The 23,103-nt window shown below is 46.2% G+C and overlaps 1 protein-coding gene across 5 annotated transcripts in view; it reads left to right on the top strand.

The window, feature by feature from the left end:
• The window catches only part of mgaa (MAX dimerization protein MGA a), a 75,419-nt gene that overhangs the window by 30,902 nt on the left and 21,414 nt on the right, over positions 1–23,103 (top strand). For 3 of the 5 annotated variants that reach the window (XM_047345176.1, XM_047345178.1, XM_047345174.1), the window contains exons 9-17: positions 1,021–1,297; positions 1,410–1,537; positions 1,634–1,702; positions 3,331–3,451; positions 3,529–3,893; positions 5,893–6,723; positions 9,982–10,264; positions 15,460–15,750; positions 17,408–17,698. In XM_047345176.1, the coding sequence (XP_047201132.1) occupies positions 1,021–1,297; positions 1,410–1,537; positions 1,634–1,702; positions 3,331–3,451; positions 3,529–3,893; positions 5,893–6,723; positions 9,982–10,264; positions 15,460–15,750; positions 17,408–17,698 (2,656 nt within the window). The remainder of the gene's footprint in view (positions 1–1,020; positions 1,298–1,409; positions 1,538–1,633; positions 1,703–3,330; positions 3,452–3,528; positions 3,894–5,892; positions 6,724–9,981; positions 10,265–15,459; positions 15,751–17,407; positions 17,699–23,103) is intronic. The other 2 variants (XM_047345177.1, XM_047345175.1) reach the window with 2 other exon arrangements.

Genomic DNA, 23,103 nt, shown 5'->3' with positions numbered 1-23,103 from the left:
TAGCCCCAACTCTGAATCAAAGCATATGTGCCTAACCTTTATCTGATTTTTATTCTAGCAGACAAACTGCATCATAGTAATGTGCTGCAGGTTGAGGCTATTAGAGACTAACATGGTGGGGAGGACCATCATATGAGTAGGGGGAAAATCTCGAGTTTTTCTCCCAGCTTTGTATCTGTTAATCACCAATCAGAAGAAAACAGATTATGGTTTGTGGCAGATTGATTGGCGTATCTCTGCTTCATGGTTTGATTTGATTTCAAAGATTCACCTGAAAATGCTGGTTGATGCCTAGTCCACACAGGGTTCCTCTCCCCTCTCTAGAAGTAGGGAAGATGATTTCAGCATTTTTCAGATCTGGATGGGTTTGGAAAAAATTAAAAACTTTTCCGACTATAATCTTCATACCACTGTCTACATGTTGTCCTTCCTTCCTTATACATCCCTCTTCTGTCTGTTGTTTTTTCCTTTTTTCTTTCCGTGTCCTCCCTCCCTTCCTTCCTTCCTCCCTTCCTTCTTTTATCATGTCCTTCTCTCTTTCCATGTTCTTCCGTCACCCTCCCCTGTTTCTGGTTGTTGCAGATTATATCTTTAATCTATCTTCATCTGCCATTAATACATGTTTACATAGGAGCCCTGGTTACACAAACCAAGGATCTGTTGGAAGCACTTTGCTGCCATCTAGCGGTTCGAGTTATGCTCAATTATGCCTAATTTCATTAAATCTGCAAGTTAAGTATCTAAATATATATATCATATGTGCGACGTTTAAATTAACACTCTACTGCATTTAACATCTGTTTGACCCTAAAACACATTCATTTAGTTTATTTATATCATTAGAAATAAAGTGAGGCAGTAGGAACCAGCCCATTCCTACTCTGTTTTTAAATTGTATGGCAGTTATAAAAAACAATCATTCTAGCTGCTTTATAAAAAAAACTTAAATTTTTTTAATTGCCTGCAGCAGTAAAGATACATTACTGGCATCCTTCCTCACTGTTTTTCTCTCCCACTCAGGGTTTTGTAACAGAAAACCCGACGGCTCCGATCAGACTGAAGCAAAGACGAGCTAGGCACTGTCTGAACGAGTTCTGCAGGCTCGGATGTATCTGCTCCAGTTTGTCTCACTGTTCCAGGATCAGCCACTGCGGCCACCCCTCCTGCATGTTCGGCTGCAGCTGCCTTAAGCAGAAGGTGGTCCTCCTCAAGAACCTGGACAGCTCTGACTCCAGCCCCACCTCCCCACATTGCAAAATCAAAAAGAAGAGGAGGAGGATGTTGAAGATGGCCTATGGTAAGACTTTAAATTCTGCTTTTATTGTTCAATCAGAATGAACATTAGACGTAGAAGCAGCTTTTTATTCACAAGATGTAAGCATGCTCCATCCAACCTGTTGAACTTGTAGTCCTGAAAGAGGCGGACACGGTGACCCACCCTGCGGAGCGGGTTCGGACTCTGTGGAGGAAGAAGGCTGAAAACTCAGATTCAGAACCTGTCCATGCACCCGATGTGGTCCCCTTTCTCCATCCACCTGTAATTATCCTCTGTAGCATAGATAACTGTAAAATACAAATAAAGTGGGCAGATAGGAGCTCAAGTGCATGTTGTGATGGTATAAACTGTTTCCAGGTGAAAAGCAAATATCACAACAGCTGTGCCAGAGTCCGAGGCTTCATGGGAAAGATGCAGAAACACAAGGTAACACCAATAAATCAGTCGTCTTCAGTGCCTTCCAAGAGCATTCATACCCCATCAACACATTCTGCCTCGGTGCAACCATAAACTTCAGTGTATTTTGTGTGATAGACACAAAAGATGTGCATAATTGTGAAGTTGAAGGAAGATCCTGTATTTATCACTACATCACTTTTAATGGTACTTGCTGCACTGGACTTAAAACCTCAGCTTGTTCCAGTTATTCTGGTTCTGTTATTGTAAGCGCCAGACTTACCGAAAGACGTCGCAACAAGCTGAGTTATACTGTGAATTATAATAACCTTAAATCTGTCCGAATTCTTGGAGGCACAGCAACTATTATGTCTCTCTAGTAAACCTGGTTCAAAACATTTCTCTGGACTTGATTTGACTATCACAGTTTGACTTTTAGCAGTCCTTCTATATAAAAGATCACAGTTAACAGACCACCCAGCAGACTGTGCTGCTTTTATTTCTGTCTTTTCTGATTTTTTTTTTCTTGCACATTAACGATCAATCAGATCATTGATCATCTCAATTTTCATTACTGTTGAATTCAGTCAACATGTGTGTCAGCAGAGTCTGCATCTTAGATCGAGTTCAAACCCCTGGTTTATCTGTTAACATCTCCAGCTCAGATGCTGGACTTTCAGATCATTACTGAGTTTATTTTAATGTTAATAATTTTAAAGTCCAGAAAATCCCTCAATGTCAAAATCTTGCCACAGATTGTCAATTGGATTCAGGTCTGAACTTTCACTAAGGCCATGGTAACACATGAATGTGATTTGATCTAAACCATTCCATAGTGTCTCTGGCTGTATGTTTAGCGTGGTTGTCGTGCTGGAAGGTGAACCTCCACCCCAGTCTCAGGTCTTCTGCAGCCTCAAAGAAGTTTTACTCCAGGATGGTCCTGGATTTAACTCCATCCATCTTCTCATCAAGTCTGACCAGATTCCAGGCTGAAGAAAAGCATCCTAACAGCATGATGCTGTCAGCACTTTTTTCACAGTGGAGATGATATGTTTTCATTTACCTCACAGAGGAGGAGGTCACATGATCTCATGAGGTGAGGTCACATTGTAGTCATATTGAGTTGTAGTCCTTGATGCTACCAGAGAAATGGTGTTCATGAGAAATAGTGCTTAAGCTGGTTCTCTCTCCCCTCTGTGAGGGAGCGTGAAGTAGTTTGTTGCTACAGCAAAAATGAAGTGTCAAACGTCATTGATGTCTCAGGTGTCCTCTCCTATTTACTAAAAATGTTCCACCTTCACATAGAAAGAACATCCTATCTAATCTGTCCAGAATGTGGACATCATGGTCTTCAAATTTGTCTTGTTTCTGTTTCGGGTGGCTGTAAACATTTGAGTCCATTTTCCCCCATGTTGAGTGCTGTGACCTCCTTTCTAATTTTCATTCCACTTCACAACTGTGCACTATTTTGTATTGGTGTGTCACATAAAAGGGTTGAACTTTGTGGTCATAAAGTGACTAAATGTGGGAAAAAAGTCTGTGTATGTCAATCACGCTAAAACTCTAAATGGTCTTCAAGACATTTCAAACCCATTACATGAACCGATACTAAGCCATTCCAGAACTATATAATGTGTAGGTATATATTTATCCAACAGGAAGAATCCAAAGAGCGGAAATTAACCAGACGTAAAGCTGCGGGACTAAAATCCCTGAAACATGGAGAACAGATCCCAAAGCAGACTAAAGCTAATGTTGAAATACCCAGACCTCATTCTGGTAGGTTCATCATCAATCCATCTGCAGAACTGTTTTTAATGTTCTGAGTGCAATGGAGTGGTTTTCTGTTTCCTCAGCAGCCAATGAAAGCCAAGCACCAAACTTTAACCCTCCAAGTCCTTCAGAAGTGCTCCACCCATATCCATCAAAACGCCTGCTCATCCTGGCTGACTGCAAGTGGGGCAATGACAATGAACGCAGCTATGTGTTGAAGAAGCTGTGTGAGGCGATGGCTCTGGAACAACTGGGTAAACCTTTCTGGATCAAAAAGTACCTCATCACTCCAATCGAAGAGACTGTGGATGAAAGTGGAGCAAACAAGTGTATCCAGTATAAGGTCCAGATCTCAACACCCAATCTGGAGAGGGAAAAGGGTGCACTGGTAAAACCAGTCACACAGAGAAGCAAACAAGGCAATAAACCAGCAGCTCAACACAGACAGGTGGGCAGCGATTTGAACACTGGTTCATATCTGTCATGCTATCGGTGCCTTGCTGATTGAAATGTTCTGTGATATGTATTCGTTCTTTTTTATGAAGGGCTGTGTTTGTAAGCAACAGAATCCTTTATGTGAGTTCAAGAGGAGCTTTAATTAGATACAGCAAAAGAAAAGGATTAGATAGATGGCAAGGAAACAACTTTATAACCTTTGCTGATGACCCGACCCAATACCTCAGCCTGTCGAGCTTGATCTCATTAATTGCGTCAGAGGTCAGGTCCACAATAAGCAGGAGCAGAACATCTATCTACATCAGGGATTTCCAAACCGTTCTGCCTGTGACCCCCCATATAACAGTACCTAAGCCTGCAACCCCCTAAAAATACATATACTTTATATTCTCTATATTTATTTCTAAAATAGAGTGAAATAATTATATGTATTTATAAATGAATAAAAATGTTTTATAAATGACATTTGATTATTTAATTTTACCCTATATTATTTAATGGGACACTTCATGATAGACTTTCTTTATTTCATGGTACATTTATTTGATTTATGATAAATTATTTGTCCTTTTCGGCCCTCCATACCCTCAGGGGTCACATCATGATGATTCTGAAAATCATCTCCCGACCCCCACTTGGGGAACCCCTAATCTATATCTATATTTAAACTATGGAGATGGGTCTGTTGTAGGAGTGGCCAATATAGCAAACATTTCATATCCTGATATTTTTACAGGAAAATTCTAATCCTGATTTATCACGATTTGCCAATATTAAATCTTTCAAGAGCACTTTTCCACCAAACTGGATTTCTAAACATATTTGAATCAGTTTGCAAAATTGTGCCAGTTTGTTTCAAGCACGGCTGAGATTTAATAAATGCATTGGCACGTTTTGGACTTGGAAGTACTCTCTGTCTTATACTGATTTACTCAAAGAAATCCTTCCTTGTTTGGTTAAAGAGTCCAAAGTTACCAGCTACATTAACAATTTATTCTCTTTGTGCTTTTCTTGCCTTGTGTTAGCATCTGAGGTGACCGAGCATTTACTGGACAATCAAAAAACTCAACATTTTTCATATCACAGTAACTGAATATGGTTTTAATGCTAATTTCATTTTAATTTTTAATACTTATAAAAATTAATGTTAGATCATTAAGAGTAGCAACCATTTTGTCCCTGCAACATGCTGAAAGTTAAGGATCAAAAAAAAAAAATGTGTCTGAGAGACCATAGAACTGCAATGCATTGAATGTTCTCTATAGACGATCTAATGTTCTCTCTACTTTGGCCAATGTGCATGTAGTGTAATCCTTAAAAGTCTAATATTGTCAGATCATCCACCCCTTGTCTGTGCTGCAAATGTAAGAAGAATTTAGCCTGGTTCTTTTCCAGAGTGGGTGGATGACTGCTTTATTGAAAATAAACAGGGATCTATTAGCACAACATGTCAGTGTCAACACGGTTGTAGAAGGGCAATCATTTGTGCTTCTTTTAAAACCACACACCCTGGGCACCTTGGACCAATCTGGGTCAATGAAAGGTTATTGATCCCAACCTTAGAATCTAATCTACAACAGAATGACAAAAAAATAAAAAATGAAGGTGCTTCCTAGTTAAAGTCCAGACTTCAGCCTTATTGAGATGCTGTGTTTGGCCTTATTCTGTACATGATGTTGGGAGAAGCCACTGAAACATTTGGTGGACCTAGCTTTTCCCATGACTGTATAGGACAAAAGTTTATTTTTAATTATGTTAACATTGACATTTCAAGCCATCTTAGCCACTTCTGTGAAGCTGATTTCAGAGTTTTCCTATTAAGAAAAACTCTAAAACTCTTTCTAGTTTGGAGCTTTGAGCTGTTTGGTATTATGTGCTGTTGACATGTGACGCGCCAGATATTTTCACTGTAATTTCAGTAAAACAGCAATCATTTGTTTTCCCTTGTTATGTTGTGTCCTGAACCTGACTTAACATATTTCCTCTTTCAGGACAACCATTCTGAATTGATTCCAAAGAAGAGGAAGCCTCGTAAAGATGGTAAGAAAGTAATTCATCAGTTCTCCACAGATGCTGTGGAGAACTGGCAGGAGGAATTGATGGAGGAGGTGGAGCCCGTGGAGGACTGGCAGAAGGAGGTGGAGCCTGCAGAGGACTGGCAGAAGGAGGTGGAGCCTGCAGAGGACTGGCAGAAGGAGGTGGAGCCTGCAGAGGACTGGCAGAAGGAGGTGGAGCCTGCAGAGGACTGGCAGAAGGAGGTGGAGCCTGCAAAGGACTGGCAGAAGGAGGTGGAGCCTGCAGAGGACTGGCAGAAGGAGGTGGAGCCTGCAGAGGACTGGCAGAAGGAGGTGGAGCCTGCAGAGGACTGGCAGAAGGAGGTGGAGCCTGCAGAGGACTGGCAGAAAGAGGTGGAGCCTGCGGAGGACTGGCAGAAGGAGGTGGAGCCTGCGGAGGACTGGCAGAAAGAGGTGGAGCCTGCGGAGGACTGGCAGAAGGAGGTGGAGCCTGCGAAGGACTGGCAGAAAGAGGTGGAGCCTGCGGAGGACTGGCAGAAGGAGGTGGAGCCTGCGGAGGACCGCCAAAAGGAGGCGGAGCCTATGGAGGACTGCCAGAAAGAAGTTAAGGAGGATGATATACAGAAGGATGGAGAAGAATGCAAAAGTTACCAGGCTAGACATGAGCTGGAAAGAATCACAGATGAATTGAATTCAGTTAACAGGAGGAGGGCTGGCTTGGCTCTGCCTTTCCTGACAGGACCACCACCTGCTGGTTTCCTCTCAGCCAATAAGAAACAGCTTGGAGGATCAGATCACGTAATACAGGTAAAGGCTCATCTCTAAATGGAGCCATGCACTCATCACTTTGTTTCTTCTGCCTCTTTATTTGATGGCATGCCTAGTTTTGATTACCCAGCAGCCTGTTTTTCTACAGGTATTTGTTAAATAGGTTGCTGGTCGTTTCCCTACTTCACCAGTCCTGTAAACCTTATTATTTGACAAAGCATGTTATAGTTCTTTCTGATATCCCAGTAGCAGTTTTACTTGCCAAAGTCAACCAGACAACAGTATCTGATGTCGCTGCATTGAGAGTCTTAATAAAATGTGGGTGAATCACAGCAACTTGCTGTTTCCCTGGCAGATAACTTTGCCTTTTGGAACTGCTTCAGATTATATTAATATGCATAAACCAACCAGTTTTACAGTCTTCTCAAAATAAATCAGTCCCATATTCTGTGAAAGATCAATCTGAAGGATGAACTCTTGGCTTTCCCACTGAGTTGCATCTATTTAAAAGCAGAAGGGTTTTGGATTTATTCACAATCAGTGCTAAGATAATTAACTTTTCACTAAAAAAGGAAAAGATCATTAGAAGACTTGGAAAGGTAGTAACCACTGTAACCCAGAATGAAATGTATTATTAACCAGCCTAATATCTGAAATTAAAGTCAGGCACAAAGTATTAACGCTAATCTACACGTTTAGGAATAAGCACCATTCAAATGGTGCTTATGGGATATTCAGAAGCCTTAAAGAAAGGCTTCATGGCTTGCTTCTGATTCTGTTACACAACTATAATGTGAGACGCCAGATTGAGATACATGATGTTTCAGGCTTCAGAGTCATGTGTAATCATCAACTTTCCAGCTAAAAGTGCTGCTTCTGCTGATAAAGAGCCCCTTACTCTTTCTGATTTAGCTGTTTCACTTCTTACGGAACCATTTGGATTTCTGCAGACATGTGGTTTCGTTGCACTGCTTGGCTGATGGGGGAATCTGATCACATAGCTGTTTATATCAGCCTGGCACAGATGTCGAACGGTTAATTCCTTCTGCTCCCGCTGAAACCAATTATTAGTATGATGGGGGAAAAACAAATCTTGCTGAGTTACACTGATGGAGTATCTTCAGTCTGTTTTGCCCAAAAATAGAAGCATTTGTGGTGCTGACTAAAGGATTTCCTAAAACCAGTGAAACCTGGAGAACTGATCGTTCTACCCCAGGTTTGGTACTCTACGGTTTAAATGAGAGAGTGTTTCTAAACAACTGTCAGTAGGTTATGGATTACAGTCATTACTCTCTGCAAGGTTGCCAGCTCAGTGGGATGAAAAGGCATTTTCCACCAAAGTGGTTCCATTGCTTAACCAGGGCTAGTGCTAGGTCCAGTTCTGTAAAATAATGACTTTGCTTTTTGACAAGCTGCAAACAGGTGCACTAATACCCCACCTTCATTTATTACTGTTTTAAACAACCAGCAGTGCTTCTGAATGCGTCACAGTCCTAACCAATTGATCTCTCATCGACACCGGCAGCTGGAAAACCGGAGTTAAACCCAACTTTTACAGAAGGATTTATGAACACCTCCATGAGATATTAAACAGACTGAGTCTGGGCACGGTGCTGATGGTTAAGCGCGTGACCATGTGCAGAGGCCATAGTCCTCGGTGTGGCTGTTTCGGGTTCAAGTCCCGGACCCTGCCTCCCCCTCTTTCTATGCCCCTCTTTGAAATATAAAGGCCTCTAGGGCTGCAAAAAAACAAAAAAAGACTGAGCCTGAAATAACATTTCTGGATTCAGGTGAAAATAATCAGCTGTAAGTCATACATCGACCTACGGTACGTAAACCGGAGGTTTTTTAAATAATCTACAGGAAGATGATAGACGGTTAATTTCTCTTATTCTGATGGTGATCTGACTTCTTATTGTCATTGAAGCGCGTATTTTAAAAAAAATAATTAAACTGTAGTTTTATTCACATCGTTCCCAGTGTTTTTATTGGCTGCCCCGTTTCCCATGAGCTCGCCCATTCCTCCTGAAGACAGCGGTCCCTTCCTCTGATACAACAGCGAACAGGGGCTGGGTTAGCACCAGCTTTATGGGGTAAAGCTTGGGGGAGTGAAAACACAAAGAACTGTTGCTGGTAAGCAGTAGCACCAGTTAAGAACCGGAACTGGTTTGGTGGAAAAGGACCACTAAGATACAGAATCGGGGGCTGACTTAACTTTATTTATGTTTATGGTTTTTAATATATAACACAGAAGTCAACTTTGTTTTATCCTTACTTGTTTGCTTTATTCAAAAAAATAAATAATAATTCACATTTTTTGACAAATCAGACACAGGAAACTCTTTAACCGTAAAGTGCCAGTGACACACTTTTCCCACAAATATCGAAGTCGGAGGACTTCTCTGCAAACTGCTTCGAACAAGAAACTTCTGAATTAACAAGAAAAATGATGTCAGAGATCAGGATATGGTCCGGTCCGCTGCGAAACCCGGAGAAGCTCCAAGAACCATACGCAGATCGCGCAATAAAAGCCATTGATAACTGCAGCAGCAAGTCCAAAACAACTCATACTGTGGAAGGCAAACCAGTTAAACTGCTTCATTTTTCGATTTATGCATCCAGATATTTTCATGTTTTGTTCTACAATGCGTGAGTTCGCTGAATGTAGAGAAGCTATATTTGTTGCCTAGTTTGGTGCATTTAATGTTTAATTGCTCAGTTTATAATGCCTTAGTTAACCCAGTAACTGATCTAATGTAAACCAATGCTAATATATACACGTGTATCTTTATGAATATATGTGTATATTTATTAATATAGCGAGAACTAATCTGTCTTTAATGAATTAGTTTGAAAATTCAGATGTTGTGCGGGTTCTGTTTTGTAGTGGTGTGGTATAATTCATGCCACAGAAAACTCTGGTCGAATGAGATGGCCGTCCACACGTCATCTGATGAAAGCTGACTCTCTTTTCATGTCTCTGCTGCGTCTTTCTGTGATAGTGACTGAAATAGTCAGTCATTTTCTACCGCTTATTCCATAGTGGGTCACGGGGAAACTGGTGCCTAACTCCAGCAGTCTATGGGCGAGAGGCGGGGTACACCATGGACAGGTCGCCAGTCCATCACAGGGCAACACACACACAAACAACCACACACACACACACATGCAAACTCCATGCAGAAAGACCCCTGGCTGGGAATCGAACCCAGGACCTTCTTGCTGCAAGGCAACAGTGCTACCAACTGCGCCACCATGCAGCCCACTGATTGAAACACGTTTTCTGTACTTCTGCAGGTGAATGGGAAGCAATACCCATTTGCGAAGATTGAGTTGGGCAGGATGGGGGCGCTCCATCCAGCCAATCGTCTGGCAGCTTATCTAACAGGTCGAGCGGGGTCTCAGAGGCAGAAACAGGCTTCTTCAACGTCCGAGCTGTCTTGCAAACATCAGAGTTCCCCCCATTTTACCTCTTCAGCTTTCTGTGTGCCACCTGCTCCTCCTGCCCCCACTGTTACCACAGCCAGGCTCCAAACACAGCAGTCAGTCTCTAAGCCCATTCTTCCCAGCCCTCCTGAAGGTAAGCACACATGTCCAGCTTCACAGATTGCACCTTCACACAAAATTTGCTCCAGGACTGGCTGCGTGGCGGCACGGTTGAACACACAACCCAAATACAGAGGCTTAAGTCCTTGACGCAGCTGTCCCAGGTTCCAGTCCCAACCCTTTCTTATTGATGTTTGAAAAAAAAATTAAATAAAACTGTGTTTTGATTTTAAGTCAGTTAGAGTGTAGATGTTGGAGCCACAAAGAGCACCTAGTGTTAAATGTAGCTGTAGTTTGGGTTTTATACCAGCACAAGGACCATCTATATATAGATATCTAGATAGATATCTATATCTAGATTGGATGATCTATATATATGTATATATTGGATGATTCAATTCAATTCAGTTTGTTTATATAACGCCAATTCACAACACATGTCGTCTCAAGGCACTTCACAACAGTCAGGTACATACATTCCAATTAATCTTAACCAATGAACAGTGCAGTCAGATTCAATTATTTATTCAAATTAGATAAAAAGTTTTTCTATCTAAGGAAACCCAGCAGATTGCATCGAGTCAGAGAATTGTAGCATTCCCTCCTCCTGGATGAGCATGTAGAGACAGTAGACAGTCACTGGCGTTGACTGAGGCGACTGTGGCTCAGTAGGAAGAGTAGTCGTCTTGCAATCAGAAGGCTGTGGGTTTGATTCCAGCTTCCTCCTGCCATATGTCGATGTGCCCCTGGGCAAGGCATTTAACCTCAAGTTGCCTACCGATCTGTGTGTGAATGTGTTAGTGATTGGGTGAATGTGGCTCTAGTGTAAAGCGCTTTGAGTGGTCTGTATGACTGGAAAAGTGCTATATAAGTTCAGTCCATTTACTTTGCAGCAATCCCTCATACTGAGCATGCATGTAGCGACAGTGGAGAGGAAAAACTCCCTTTTAACAGGAAGAAACCTCCAGCAGAACAAGGCTCAGTGTGCCACGACCGACTGGGGGTTAGAGAGAACAGAGCAGAGACACAAAGAACAAAGAAGCACTGATCCAGGAGTACTTTCTTTGGGAAGGAAACGTAAATATTAATGGATGTAGCTCTTTTAGTCATTTCACCTAGAAAGAAAGAACAGATAAACTCTGAGCCAGTTTTCAAGGTTAGTCTGAAAGAGAGCACATATAATTAGTTACAGTAAAACCTCAGTCAATTGCAGTCTATATATGTATGTATATATATATATATATGTATGTATATATATATATATAATAGAAAGGTGTGAGACGAGCTCAGGCATTATTGAACAGCATAAACTCTGCACACATATGGAATGAATTCACACAATTTCTTAAAATACAAGAATTTATTAACAAAAATAAGTCAACTCAAAGTCAAACATATTTAAATCAACAAACTCTTTACTATGCTAAAACAATCCAACTAAACTACCAAGCAGAATTAAAGAATAATGAAGACTAATGGACTATGTACAATATAAACAAGTTGATTAAAGATGATTAGAAATCATGACCAGAAAGAGTGATGCAACATTACCACGCAATGTTTATGTTTGAGAACCAAGGATTATCTTGAAGAATCTGGAAGTGAAGTTAAGTTAGTTTTGGAACTAACTTAGAAAATAATCAGCAACCTTTAGACAACCCTTCACAATGCAAGATCAGATTAAATATTCGTTCGTTCGTCGTCTTCCGCTTATCCAGGACCGGGTCGCGGGGGCAGCAGACTCAGCAGAGACGCCCAGACGTCCCTCTCTCCAGACACCTCCTCCAGCTCCTCCAGGGGGAGCCCAAGGCGTTCCCAGGCCAGCCGATTGACATATTCCCTCCAGCGTGTCCTGGGCCGTCCCCTGGGCCTCCTCCCGGTGGGACGTGCCTGGAACACCTCCCGAGGAAGGCGTCCAGGAGGCATCCGGTATAGATGCCCGAGCCACCTCAACTGGCTCCTCTCAATGTAGAGGAGCAGCGGCTCTACTCCGAGCTCCTCCCGGATGGCCGAGCTCCTCACCCTATCTCTAAGGGAGTGCCCGGCCACCCTACGGAGGAAGCTCATTTCAGCCGCTTGTATCCGTGATCTCGTTCTTTCGGTCATGACCCAAAGTTCATGGCCATAGGTGAGGGTAGGAACGTAGACCGACCAGTAAATTGAGAGCTTTGCACAGCGCCCCCATTACTGTGGCAGCTGCACCGATCCGTCTGTCGATCTCCCGCTCCATTCTTCCCTCACTCGTGAACAAGACCCCGAGATACTTAAACTCCTCCACTTGAGGCAGGAACTCCCCTCCAACCTGAAGAGGACAAGCCACCCTTTTCCGGTCGAGTACCATGGCCTCGGACTTGGAGGAGCTGATCCTCATCCCAGCCGCTTCACACTCGGCTGCGAACCGCCACAGCGCATGCTGTAGGTCTTGGCTAGAGGGGGCCAGCAGGACCACGTCATCTGCAAAAAGAAGAGACGAAATCCTCTGGTCCCCAAACCAGACCCCCTCCGGCCCTTGGTTGCGCCTAGAAATCCTGTCCATAAAAGTTATGAACAGGACCGGTGGCAAAGGGCAGCCCTGCCGGAGTCCAACATGCACCGGGAACAGGTCCGACTTAGTGCCGGCAATGCGAACCAAACTCCTGCTCCGCTTGTACAGAGACCGGATGGCCCCTAGTAAAGAGCCACCGATTCCATACTCCTGGAGCACCCCCCACAGGGCATCACAAGGGACACGGTTGAATGCTTTCTCCAGGTCCACAAAACACATGTGGACCGGTTGGGCAAACTCCCATGAACCCTCGAGTACCCTGTAGAGGGTATAGAGCTGTTCCAGTGTCCCATGGCCGGGACGAAAACCACACTGCTCCTCCTGAAGCCGGGGTTCGACTATCGGCCGGACTCTCCTCTCCAATACCCTGGCGTAGGCCTTACCAAGGAGGCTGAGGAGTGTGATCCCCCTGTAGTTGGAACACACCCTCCGGTCACCCTTCTTATGAAGGGGGACCACCACTCCAGTCTGCCAATCCACAGGCACTGTCCCCGTCCGCCACGCAATGTTGAAGAGGCGTGTCAACCATGACAGCCCCACAACATCCAAAGACTTGAGGTACTCAGGGCGGATCTCATCCAACCCCGAAGCCTTGCCACCGCGGAGCTTTTTAACCACCTCGGTGACTTCAGCCTGGGGGATGAAAGAGTCCAACCCCGAGTCCCCAGCCTCTGTTTCCACCAGGGAATGCGTGATGGCAGGATTGAGGAGATCCTCGAAGTACTCCTTCCACCGGCCGATAATGTCACCAGTCGAGGTCAGCAGCTCCCCACCCCCACTGTAAACAGTGTTGGCAAAGCACTGCTTCCCCCTCCTGAGGCGCCGGATGGTTTGCCAGAATCGCTTCGGGGCCAACCGGTAGTCCTTCTCCATGGCTTCTCCGAACTCCTCCCAAGTCCGAGTTTTTGCCTCTGCCCGGGCCGCGGCACGCTTGGCCCCACGGTACCCGTCAGCCGCCTCAGGAGTCCCACAAGCCAACCACAGCCGATAGGACTCCTTCTTCAGCTTGACAGCGTCCCTTACTGCCGGTGTCCACCACCAGGTTCGGGGATTGCCGCCGCGACAGGCACCGCAGACTTTACGGCCGCAGCTACGGGCAGCAGCATCGACAATAGATGTGGAGAACATGGTCCATTCGGACTCTATGTCTCCAACATCCCTCGGAATCTGGTCAAAGCTCTCTCGGAGGTGAGACTTGAATACATCCCTGGCCGAGGGCTCTGCCAGACGTTCCCAGCAGACCCTCACTATGCGCTTGGGCCTGCCGAGTCTGTCCGGCTTTCTCCTCCTCCAGCGGATCCAACTCACCACCAGGTGGTGATCAGTGGACAGCTCAGCCCCTCTCTTCACCCGAGTGTCCAAAACATGCGGCCGAAGGTCTGATGATACGACAACAAAGTCGATCATTGACCTCCTGCCTAGGGTGTCCTGGTGCCAAGTGCACTGATGGACACCCTTATGTTTGAACATGGTGTTCATTATGGACAATCCGTGACTAGGACAGAAGTCCAATAACAAAACACCGCTTGGATTCAGATCGGGGAGGCCATTCCTCTCAATCACGCCTCTCCAGGTGTCACTGCCATTTCCCACGTGGGCGTTATAGTCCCCCAGCAGAATAATGGAATCCCCCGGAGGGGCACTATCCAGCACCCCCGACAGGGACGCCAAGAAGGCCGGGTACTCCGCACTACCACTCGGCCCGTAGGCCGAAATGATAGTCAGAGACCTCTCCCCAACTCGAAGGCGCAGGGATGCGACCCTCTCATCCACTGGGGTAAACCCCAACACGAGACAGCTGAGCTGGGGGGCAGCAAGCAAACCCACACCAGCCCGCCGCTTCTCCCCGCGGGCCACTCCAGAGTAGAAGAGAGTCCAGCCCCTCTCAAGGAGATGGGTTCCAGAGCCCACGCTGTGCGTGGTGGTGAGCCCGACTATTTCTAGACGATATCTCTCGACCTCCCGCACCAGCTCAGGCTCCTTCCCCCCCAGCGAGGTGACATTCCACGTCCCTAGAGCCAGCCTAAGCATCCGGGGATCGGGCCGCCGAGGTCTCCACCTTCGTCCGCCGCCCAATCCTCTTTGCACCAGTCCCTCACGGTTCCCCCTACAGGTGGTGGGCCCACTGGGGGATGGTCTCGCGTCTCTCGTTCGGGCTAGGCCCGGCCGGGTCCCGCAAGGAGCAACCCGGCCACCAGGCGCTCTCCGACGAGTCCCGACCCCAGGCCTGGCTCCAGGGTGGGACCCCGGCTCCACCGTACCGGGCGACGTCACGTGCCTCAATTCTGTAGTCATCCTGAGGGATTCTCAAACCGCTCTTTGTCTGACCCATCACCTAGAGCCTGTTTGCCATGGGAGACCCTACCAGGGGCATTTAAGCCCCAGACAACATAGCCTCTAGGATCATTTGAGCACTCAAACCCCTCTACCACGTTAAGGTGGCGGTTCAAGGAGGGGATGTATTTATATATTTATATATATATATGTGTGTGTGTGTGTGTATATACATACATATACATATATGTGTATATATATATATATATATATATATATATATGTTTGTGTGTATATACATATGTGTATAAGTATATATATATGTGTATATGTATGTAGATTTGTAAGAACTTGGGTATGTTTTTTTAAGTCTTTAATCAACTGTCTTGATTGTTTTTATGTGTGTCTAGACTCTGAGACCAAAAGCTTGGTGGTTGGATCTTCAAACCCATCTCTGAACTTGACACCTACTGTAGACCCTCACCCGTTGTTGGTTCAGGTTCCAAGTCCTCGTAAGGCTGTTAATTTGCCCCCCCCTCGTATTCCGAACACTCAGTTCATGGGTCAAAGGATGGTCCTGAAACCAGTTCAGTCATCATCATCAGGCATCCAGTATTATCTAAAACCTGATGGATCCTTGGTCCAGCTGATTCCCACTTTCCAGATGAGACCAGTTAATCCTTCATCAACCTTTCAGGGAGGTAAGTGTTTTGGTTTATAATTTTGCTTGGAAATTCATGTTCATTTTATTTTCCGATTTTCAGCAATTATATGAAGTCTGCCAGTACCATTTACTGAAAACAGCCAAAAAATATTAAAACTATTAAATCTTCATGTTTCAGAAGTCCAGTTTAGCCGGGTGTTGTTACTTTACCTTGAATGTTGTGCACAAAGTGTTCATTTCAGATAAGGTTTTTGCAAGTTTCCTGTGTTGAATATTTTCTTTGTAAGAACAGTGTTTTTATGTTGGGACATCATAATAAAATCAAGATTTTAATTTTCCTGTAAAAATAGCTCCAATATTGGCACCAAATGACCCACCAACTGTATCTTTAATAAGCACGTTTTGCAGCCAGCACCATTTTTGTATGTTTAGATCCACAGTCCAAAACTTGGTTTTTGGAAAACATAATTAACATTTAGTCACACTTGCTGTCATTATGAATTGGTTCCTATTTAGCTTTGGTCTTCACAGATTAAAAAAAGACAGATGATGAAAGGTTTTTGTAAACAAAATGAAAATCCCTAAAGATGTTTATTTGTAAAAAAAAAAAAGCTTCAGCCATCAAAGAGTGCATATTAAGAGGAAACGAGATGAAAGGTGGGAAACAATTTCATTGTTCTGTTTTACTTTCTGACCACCAGTGGCAGTAAACAAAGTGGATATCTCTCCTCACGCTCTGCGCAGGTGAAGATTTAATGTAAACAAAGTTGCATAGGTGACGTGTAGCCCACCTGTGCGTTACTGTTATAAATAGCATGAGGGGCACTACATTAGCTCTCTTTTGATCTCGTCGCTGTTGACCTGACAAGCTGCTTTGCAGGTTAATGGGTCTACAAGACTGTATTTTTGGCTCTTATTGCTTTTCTGCGTGTCTTAAGGAGGTAAGCACATCTTTGGTGTTGCAAAGTGTCATTCTGCCTGTGACTATACAGTCGCACTTTGTGGCCCTCTAAGGCCGTGGTTGCTGATCTTTTTTTGCGCTGGTGTATAGACCTGTGGGTACTGCTCCTACCTTGGGTGTCGTACACCATTCTACCAGGACTTTGAGTATGTCTTGGGCAGCAATAAGGACCATGCCGCTAGGGGACATCTTGTGTGGCAGCATCCTGGGCAATGCTGTACATGCTTGCATGTTTCTACCACCTTAATGTGGGCCAAGATTCAGCACTAGACTCTGTGGTTCTGCCTCTGGCGGTGTGTGGGTATTCCATTCCTTGTGGTATTGCTGGAATAGGTCATCCACTTCGTTTACTGCCATTGGGAGTCAGAAAGGAACACAACAGAACAGAGTTTACGTAGTAACTATGATTCTGTGAATTCCGGCCAGTCACACTGATCACTAAGAACTTCCCCTTGGCGAGAAGGTCCAGGAGACCAAATGTAGCCTCCCGCATGCTGTTTAGACCAGTGATGCCCAGGTAGACTTTGTTTTTATTAAATCTGAACCTGCACAGAACTCGAGCAGATACATCCACTTTGTTTACTTCAACTAGTAGTCATCCAGGAATTCACAGAACCATGGTCACTTTGTAACATCCATTCTGTAATCAAACTTTCTCAAATGTAGGCTTGTATGAATTTGGGTATCTTTTATAAATCTTTAACCATCTGTCTATTGTTTCATGTGTGTCTAGACTCTGAGCCTAAAAACTTGGTTGTTGGATCTTCAAACCCATCTCTGAGCTTGACACCTCCTATAGACCCTCATCCGTTGTTGGTTCAGGTTCCAAGTACTCGTAAGGTGGTTAATTTACTCCCCCCAGTGATTCCGAGTACTCAGTTTACAGGCCAAAGGATGGTCCTGAAACCAGTTCGGTCATCATCATCAGGCACCCAGTATTATCTAAAACCTGATGGATCATTGGTCCAGCTGATTCCCACTAACCAGTTGAGACCAGTTAATCCATCATCAACCATACAGGGAGGTAAGTGTTTATACCTGACGGGTAATTGTTGAGTTCTGTCAAAATATTGTTTACTACAACTGTCAATATGGGAAGTTATAGAGAGGAGGTTTAGTTTAATGCAGTTCTGATCAGACCCAGTCTGAATCGTAAAGTTATGCATATAACTACTGTTCCCTGAAGGAGAGTAACGAAGTACAACACATGAGTATGGGATATCACGCCCTGCGTGTCCTGGCTGAAGCCACCTCTAATCACGCCTCCTAGGCAAATGATGTGATGACGACAGATGACAGGCCCCGCCTGCACTATATACCTGTCCGTCATCATCGTCATTACTCAGTTCGATAGCCGCTATTCACCGAGCCCAGCTGAGCAGCGGGGCAGCAATGTGTTGTACTTCGTTACTCTCCTTCAGGGAACAGTAGTTATATGCATAACTTTACGTTCCCTTTCAGTCGATTCACTCAGTACAACACATGAGTATGGGACATATATAAACGCCCCGCAGAGCAGCCATCAAACCTGGATCATACACTGCATACTAGTGCAGCACTTCAGACCCAGCAGAAAGAACAGAGTGAGCCACAGAAGGGGTTGTCACATCCAAACGATAAAACTTTACAAATGTGTGCGGCGAAGACCAGCTGGCTGCAGCACAAATGTCACTCATGGACACCCCTCTAAATAGGGCCCAGGAGGTCGCTATGCCCCTGGTGGAGTGAGCCCTCACACCACATGGCATTGGGAGACCCCTGTTGCTGTAAGCCAGAGAAATAGCCTCCACAATCCAGTGGGAGAGTCTTTGTCTGGACAGAGCTTTCCCCCTTGCTGGGTTAGCAATACACACAAACAGTTGATCACACAACCTCACAGACTGAGTACGGTCAATGTAACTACGCAGTGCACGTAAAGGGCACAGGAAGTGTAACCTCCTTTGTTCCTCAGATGCAAAAGGAGGTTGACAAAAACTCGAAAGCTCCATAGTCATGGAGCTGTAGTCCGAAGGTATAACCTTAGGAAGATAAGCTGCATTGGGTCGCAAGGTGACCTTGGAACCATCAGGTGAAAAGTGTATGCAGGTAGGATTTACAGACAAAGCATGGAGGTCTCCAACTCGCTTTGCAGTTGTCAGAGCAAGAAGCAGAGCAAGCTTATATGAAAGGAACTTCACATCTACTGACTCCAAAGGTTCAAATGGAGGGTCACAAAGAGCTTCTAGTACCAATGTGAGATCCCAGGAAGGAAAACTGGGTTTAATCACAGGTCTGAGTCTACAAACCCCCTTTAAGAAGCGTACAGCCAGAGGATGAGCACCTGTTGTGACTCCATTAAAACCAATATGGCAGGCAGAAATGGCAGCCAAGTAGACCTTAATTGTGGAAAAGGAAAGACCTTTATCCAGCAGATCCTGTAAAAACGTTAAAACTTCCACCATAGGGCACTGAAATGGAACAATGTGCTTGTCCTCACACCACTGCTCAAAAGCTCTCCATTTATAAGCGTATAAGCCTCTAGTGGAGGATGCTGTTGCATTCTGGATTGTTGCCACTACACCAGGGGGGAGGCCTTTGGCTAACAAGCTGGACTTCTCAGCAGGTAAGCATGCAGCTTCCACCGCTCTGGGTGTGGATGAAATGTTTTCTCCCCCTGCCTGAGTGAGGAGATCCCGGCAAACGGGGAGTTGCCACGGCTCTGCTGCCAGCAGGCTGATTATCTCGGAATACCATGACTTTGCAGGCCAACGGGGTGCTACCAAAATTAGGGACAGACCCTGTTTGCGCACCCTCTCTAGTACAGGTAGTATCATTTCCACTGGGGGGAATGCATACAGGAGTACATTGGGCCATGGATGGGCCAGGGCATCCACTCCCAGTGGAGCATCGTGATCTGTTATGGAAAAGAACAGAGGACAGTGGGTGTTGGCTCTGGTGGCAAAAAGATCTACTGCTGCTGTCCCAAACAGACACCATATTTGTGCCACCACGGAAGGGTGAAGCCTCCACTCTCTCACCCGAGGTCTGCCTCTGGAGAGCAAATCTGCACCCAGATTCAGACGTCCCGGGACGTGAGTAGCTCTGATAGACAGAAAAGGTATGCTGCACCACTGTAAGAGGGTGTGAGATAGTTTTAGGAGAGGAAGTGAACGAGTCCCTCCCTGTCTGTTTATATATGAAATCACAGTGGTGTTGTCTGTCCTGACCAGAACATGTTGGTTTAACAGAACCTGGCAGAAATGTTGCAGAGCCAGCAGAACCGCTAAGAGCTCCAGGTAGTTTATGTGGAGTTTGGATTGTACTAGTGTCCAAACCCCCTTCACGGCCATGCCATCGCACAACGCGCCCCACCCCCTCAGGGAGGCATCCATGGAAACCGCCTTGCGAAAGGTTACTCTCCCTATTGGCGAACCTCGGCACAACAGTCCTGGTTCCCGCCAAGGGCTGAGAGCCGACATACAGGCAGTGGTTATCGTTAGCTTTCTGCTGCGGTGACGCCATGCACACAACCGGTGAGAGCGGGTCCACCGCTGGAACGGGCGCATCTTCAGTAGACCGAGTGGTACTACTGCAATCATAGATGCCATCATACCCATCAGTTGTAAGATGGTCTGGAAACGCAGTTTGTGTCCCAACTGAAACTGAGCTAGGCAGCGGTGAAACGCGGCCACTCTGTGGTCGGAAAGACGTGCCCTGCTTGTAAGGGAGCATATTTCCAGACCGAGAAATGAAAATTGCTGACTTGGGATCAGCGAGCTTTTCTGAGAGTTTACCAAAAATCCTAGGGCTTGAATGTGCGACAGAACCCGAGACAGCTGCACTGTCGCCTGCTCTCTGGAACTGGCTATTACAGCCCGGTCGTCGAGATAAGTTAAAATGCGGACCCCTGTCTCTCTGAGAGGTGCTAGCGCTGCCTCTACACATTTTGTAAAGGTGCGAGGCGCTAGAGACAGACCGAAAGGCAGTACGAGGTACTCGTACGCCTTGCCCTCGAAGGCGAATCTCAGAAACTGTCTGTGGTCCGGGTGTATCGCTACGTGAAAGTAAGCGTCTGTCAGGTCGATCGTGGCGAACCAATCGCCCGGGCTGATAGCACTCAGAAGCTGCTTGAGTGTTAACATTTCGAACTTGTATGTTCGGAGGTATTTGTTCAGAACTCTCAAGTCCAGGATTGGACGAAGCCCGCCCCCTTTTTTCGGAACAACAAAATAACGGCTGTACCAACCTCTGTTCATGTCCGACTCGGGAACCGCACGGATAGCTCCTTCTGCCAACAGTGTATTTATCTCCTCTCTCAGAACCTCTGCTGCTTGGGCCATTACTGCCGTGTTTACCACGCCAACAAAGTGGGGTGGTCTCCGGCGAAACTGTAAACGGTAACCCATAGCAACGGTCACATATGGAGACGTGCAGCCAGGTGACTGGCCTGCGGCATTGTTGGTGGAACGGTGCTGCCCTCTCCCGACGTGCGAGAGAGGTGCAGCCTCATTTGGCTGTCGCCTGCAGCTCTTTGATTTTGACTTTTTTTCATAGAAAAAACTGTCTTTATTGAAACATTTGGAGCATCCATACAAACATTTGGAACAACTGCAGTGCTCAGAAACACATTCAACGCACCCAAACTGGGGGCTTTTAGTGCAAATATATTTGTTGGGAAATTGTGCTTGGGAGACTGTGTGGGGGAAATGCAGCGCCTCTTGGAACAACACCAGCAAAACCTCTTTTGGACGGCACCCGCCGACAACTGGCAAACATGTCTCCCTGCTCCCGAAACTCCTGAGTCCCGAGTCCCACAGCTAGGAGGACTATGTTTTCTTCTTTCGGGACGTCGAGTCCCTCTGGAGCCCCGGAGCAGGTGCTTGGCCGATGTTTGTGGCTGTGCCGTCTGAGGGTTCAAGCTCACGGGTCGCGTCATCCTCTTCGCTGGGGGTGGCGGTACAGCTGGTTTGCGAGTGCCCGAGCTGGATTTGGGTCTCACATCTCGCCTGGGGATGATACTGCGCAGTGCTTCGGTCTGCTTTTTCCTCTGCTCGAATTTCGCCTGTATGGCGTCGAGAGATTGTCCAAACAGCCCGTCGGCTACCAGCGGTTCATCCAGGTAGACTGCTCTATCCCTATCCGGGATGTCAGAGAGCGTCAGCCACAGGTGCCTTTGGGCAACCACCGTCGATGCCATCCCTCTGCCCAGTGATAGCGCTGCACAGCGGGATACACGGAGGATGTTGTCAGCGGTGATTCTCACCTCATTCAAGAGTGGCATCACAAGGCTCTCCGGCGGTGTTGCGGCTCCAAGCTCCGCCAAGCGCATAGCTTGGTATGTTTGCAGCATGGTAATGGAGCTCAGGGCACGAGCGGTGGTCGCTTGAGCCCTGTAGATTTTCTTCAATTGAGCAGCGGAGAACCTACAGTGCTTAGACGGAAGCGATGTTGGACCACCCACACCGTGATTTTGGGATGGGGCCAGATATGCTGCCAAAGACGGTTCCATAGGCGGACGATTCACCAGTCCGGCTTTTTCGGCGCCTTCCAGGTCCAGATACTGTCCATAACCCGGTACCGTGACGCGGGTGGACAGTGGTTTGTTCCATGAAGACGTCAACTCAGAGATAAAGTCTGGGAACATGGGTAGATGATGCTTGACTGCGGCCGGCTCCGAGGGGAGATAAAACCCCGCGAATCGCGATGGCTTCTCTGCAGGAGGTGGGGAGGGCCATTCCACGTCCAGGGTATCAGCTGCACGGCGGCAAAGAGAGAAGAAAGACGTGTCGCCCGGGTCTGCTGGCGCAGCAGCGGCAGCCTGACTCGGCAGAGACTCATCCTCATCATCGGACAGACCATGAACATCCAAACCAATGTCCAGTACGTCCTCTTCTCCCTGAAGGGGTTCTAGCTGAAGCTTAGACCGAGCACCTGCATTATCGGCTAACCCATTAATATACTCCATATGGTCTGCCCAGCTGGAAGCGGGGACTTCAACCGAAAAGCCGTCCTCGTCAGAATCGGACAAAACTGGGTTTCCCGCCTCGGAGAGCAGTGGGTCTCGCCATGAGACAGCAGCCTCTCCCAGCACCTTTTCGAGGAATTTAACCCGCCTCTCCAGGGTCGAGCGACGAAGCTGGCTACAGAACGCACATGCTTCGGGCTCCGCCAACGCTCTGCGAGCGTGAACGATCCCGAGACAGACGGGACAAGCCTCATGCTGGTCCTTCTCATGAAGCGAGAAGCCACACCGCACAGGGACGAATAGAAGATTTCTGCTTCGCTTGTGTTGGCTTTGTGCTCATCCCGAACCACAAAGCCAGACCGAACTGCTTGAAATTAGCGCTTTGCGGGCAGACACGCTTACCAGCAGGCAGCGGTGACTAACTCCAACAAAAGCAGTTGAACTAATTCCAAGTAGCCCTTTGAAAAGAGACACAGAGCTAATCA

Source organism: Girardinichthys multiradiatus, chromosome 19 (genome assembly GCF_021462225.1).
Source record: "Girardinichthys multiradiatus isolate DD_20200921_A chromosome 19, DD_fGirMul_XY1, whole genome shotgun sequence".
Taxonomy (NCBI): domain Eukaryota; kingdom Metazoa; phylum Chordata; class Actinopteri; order Cyprinodontiformes; family Goodeidae; genus Girardinichthys; species Girardinichthys multiradiatus.
This window is presented reverse-complemented; position numbering and strand designations above follow the sequence as displayed.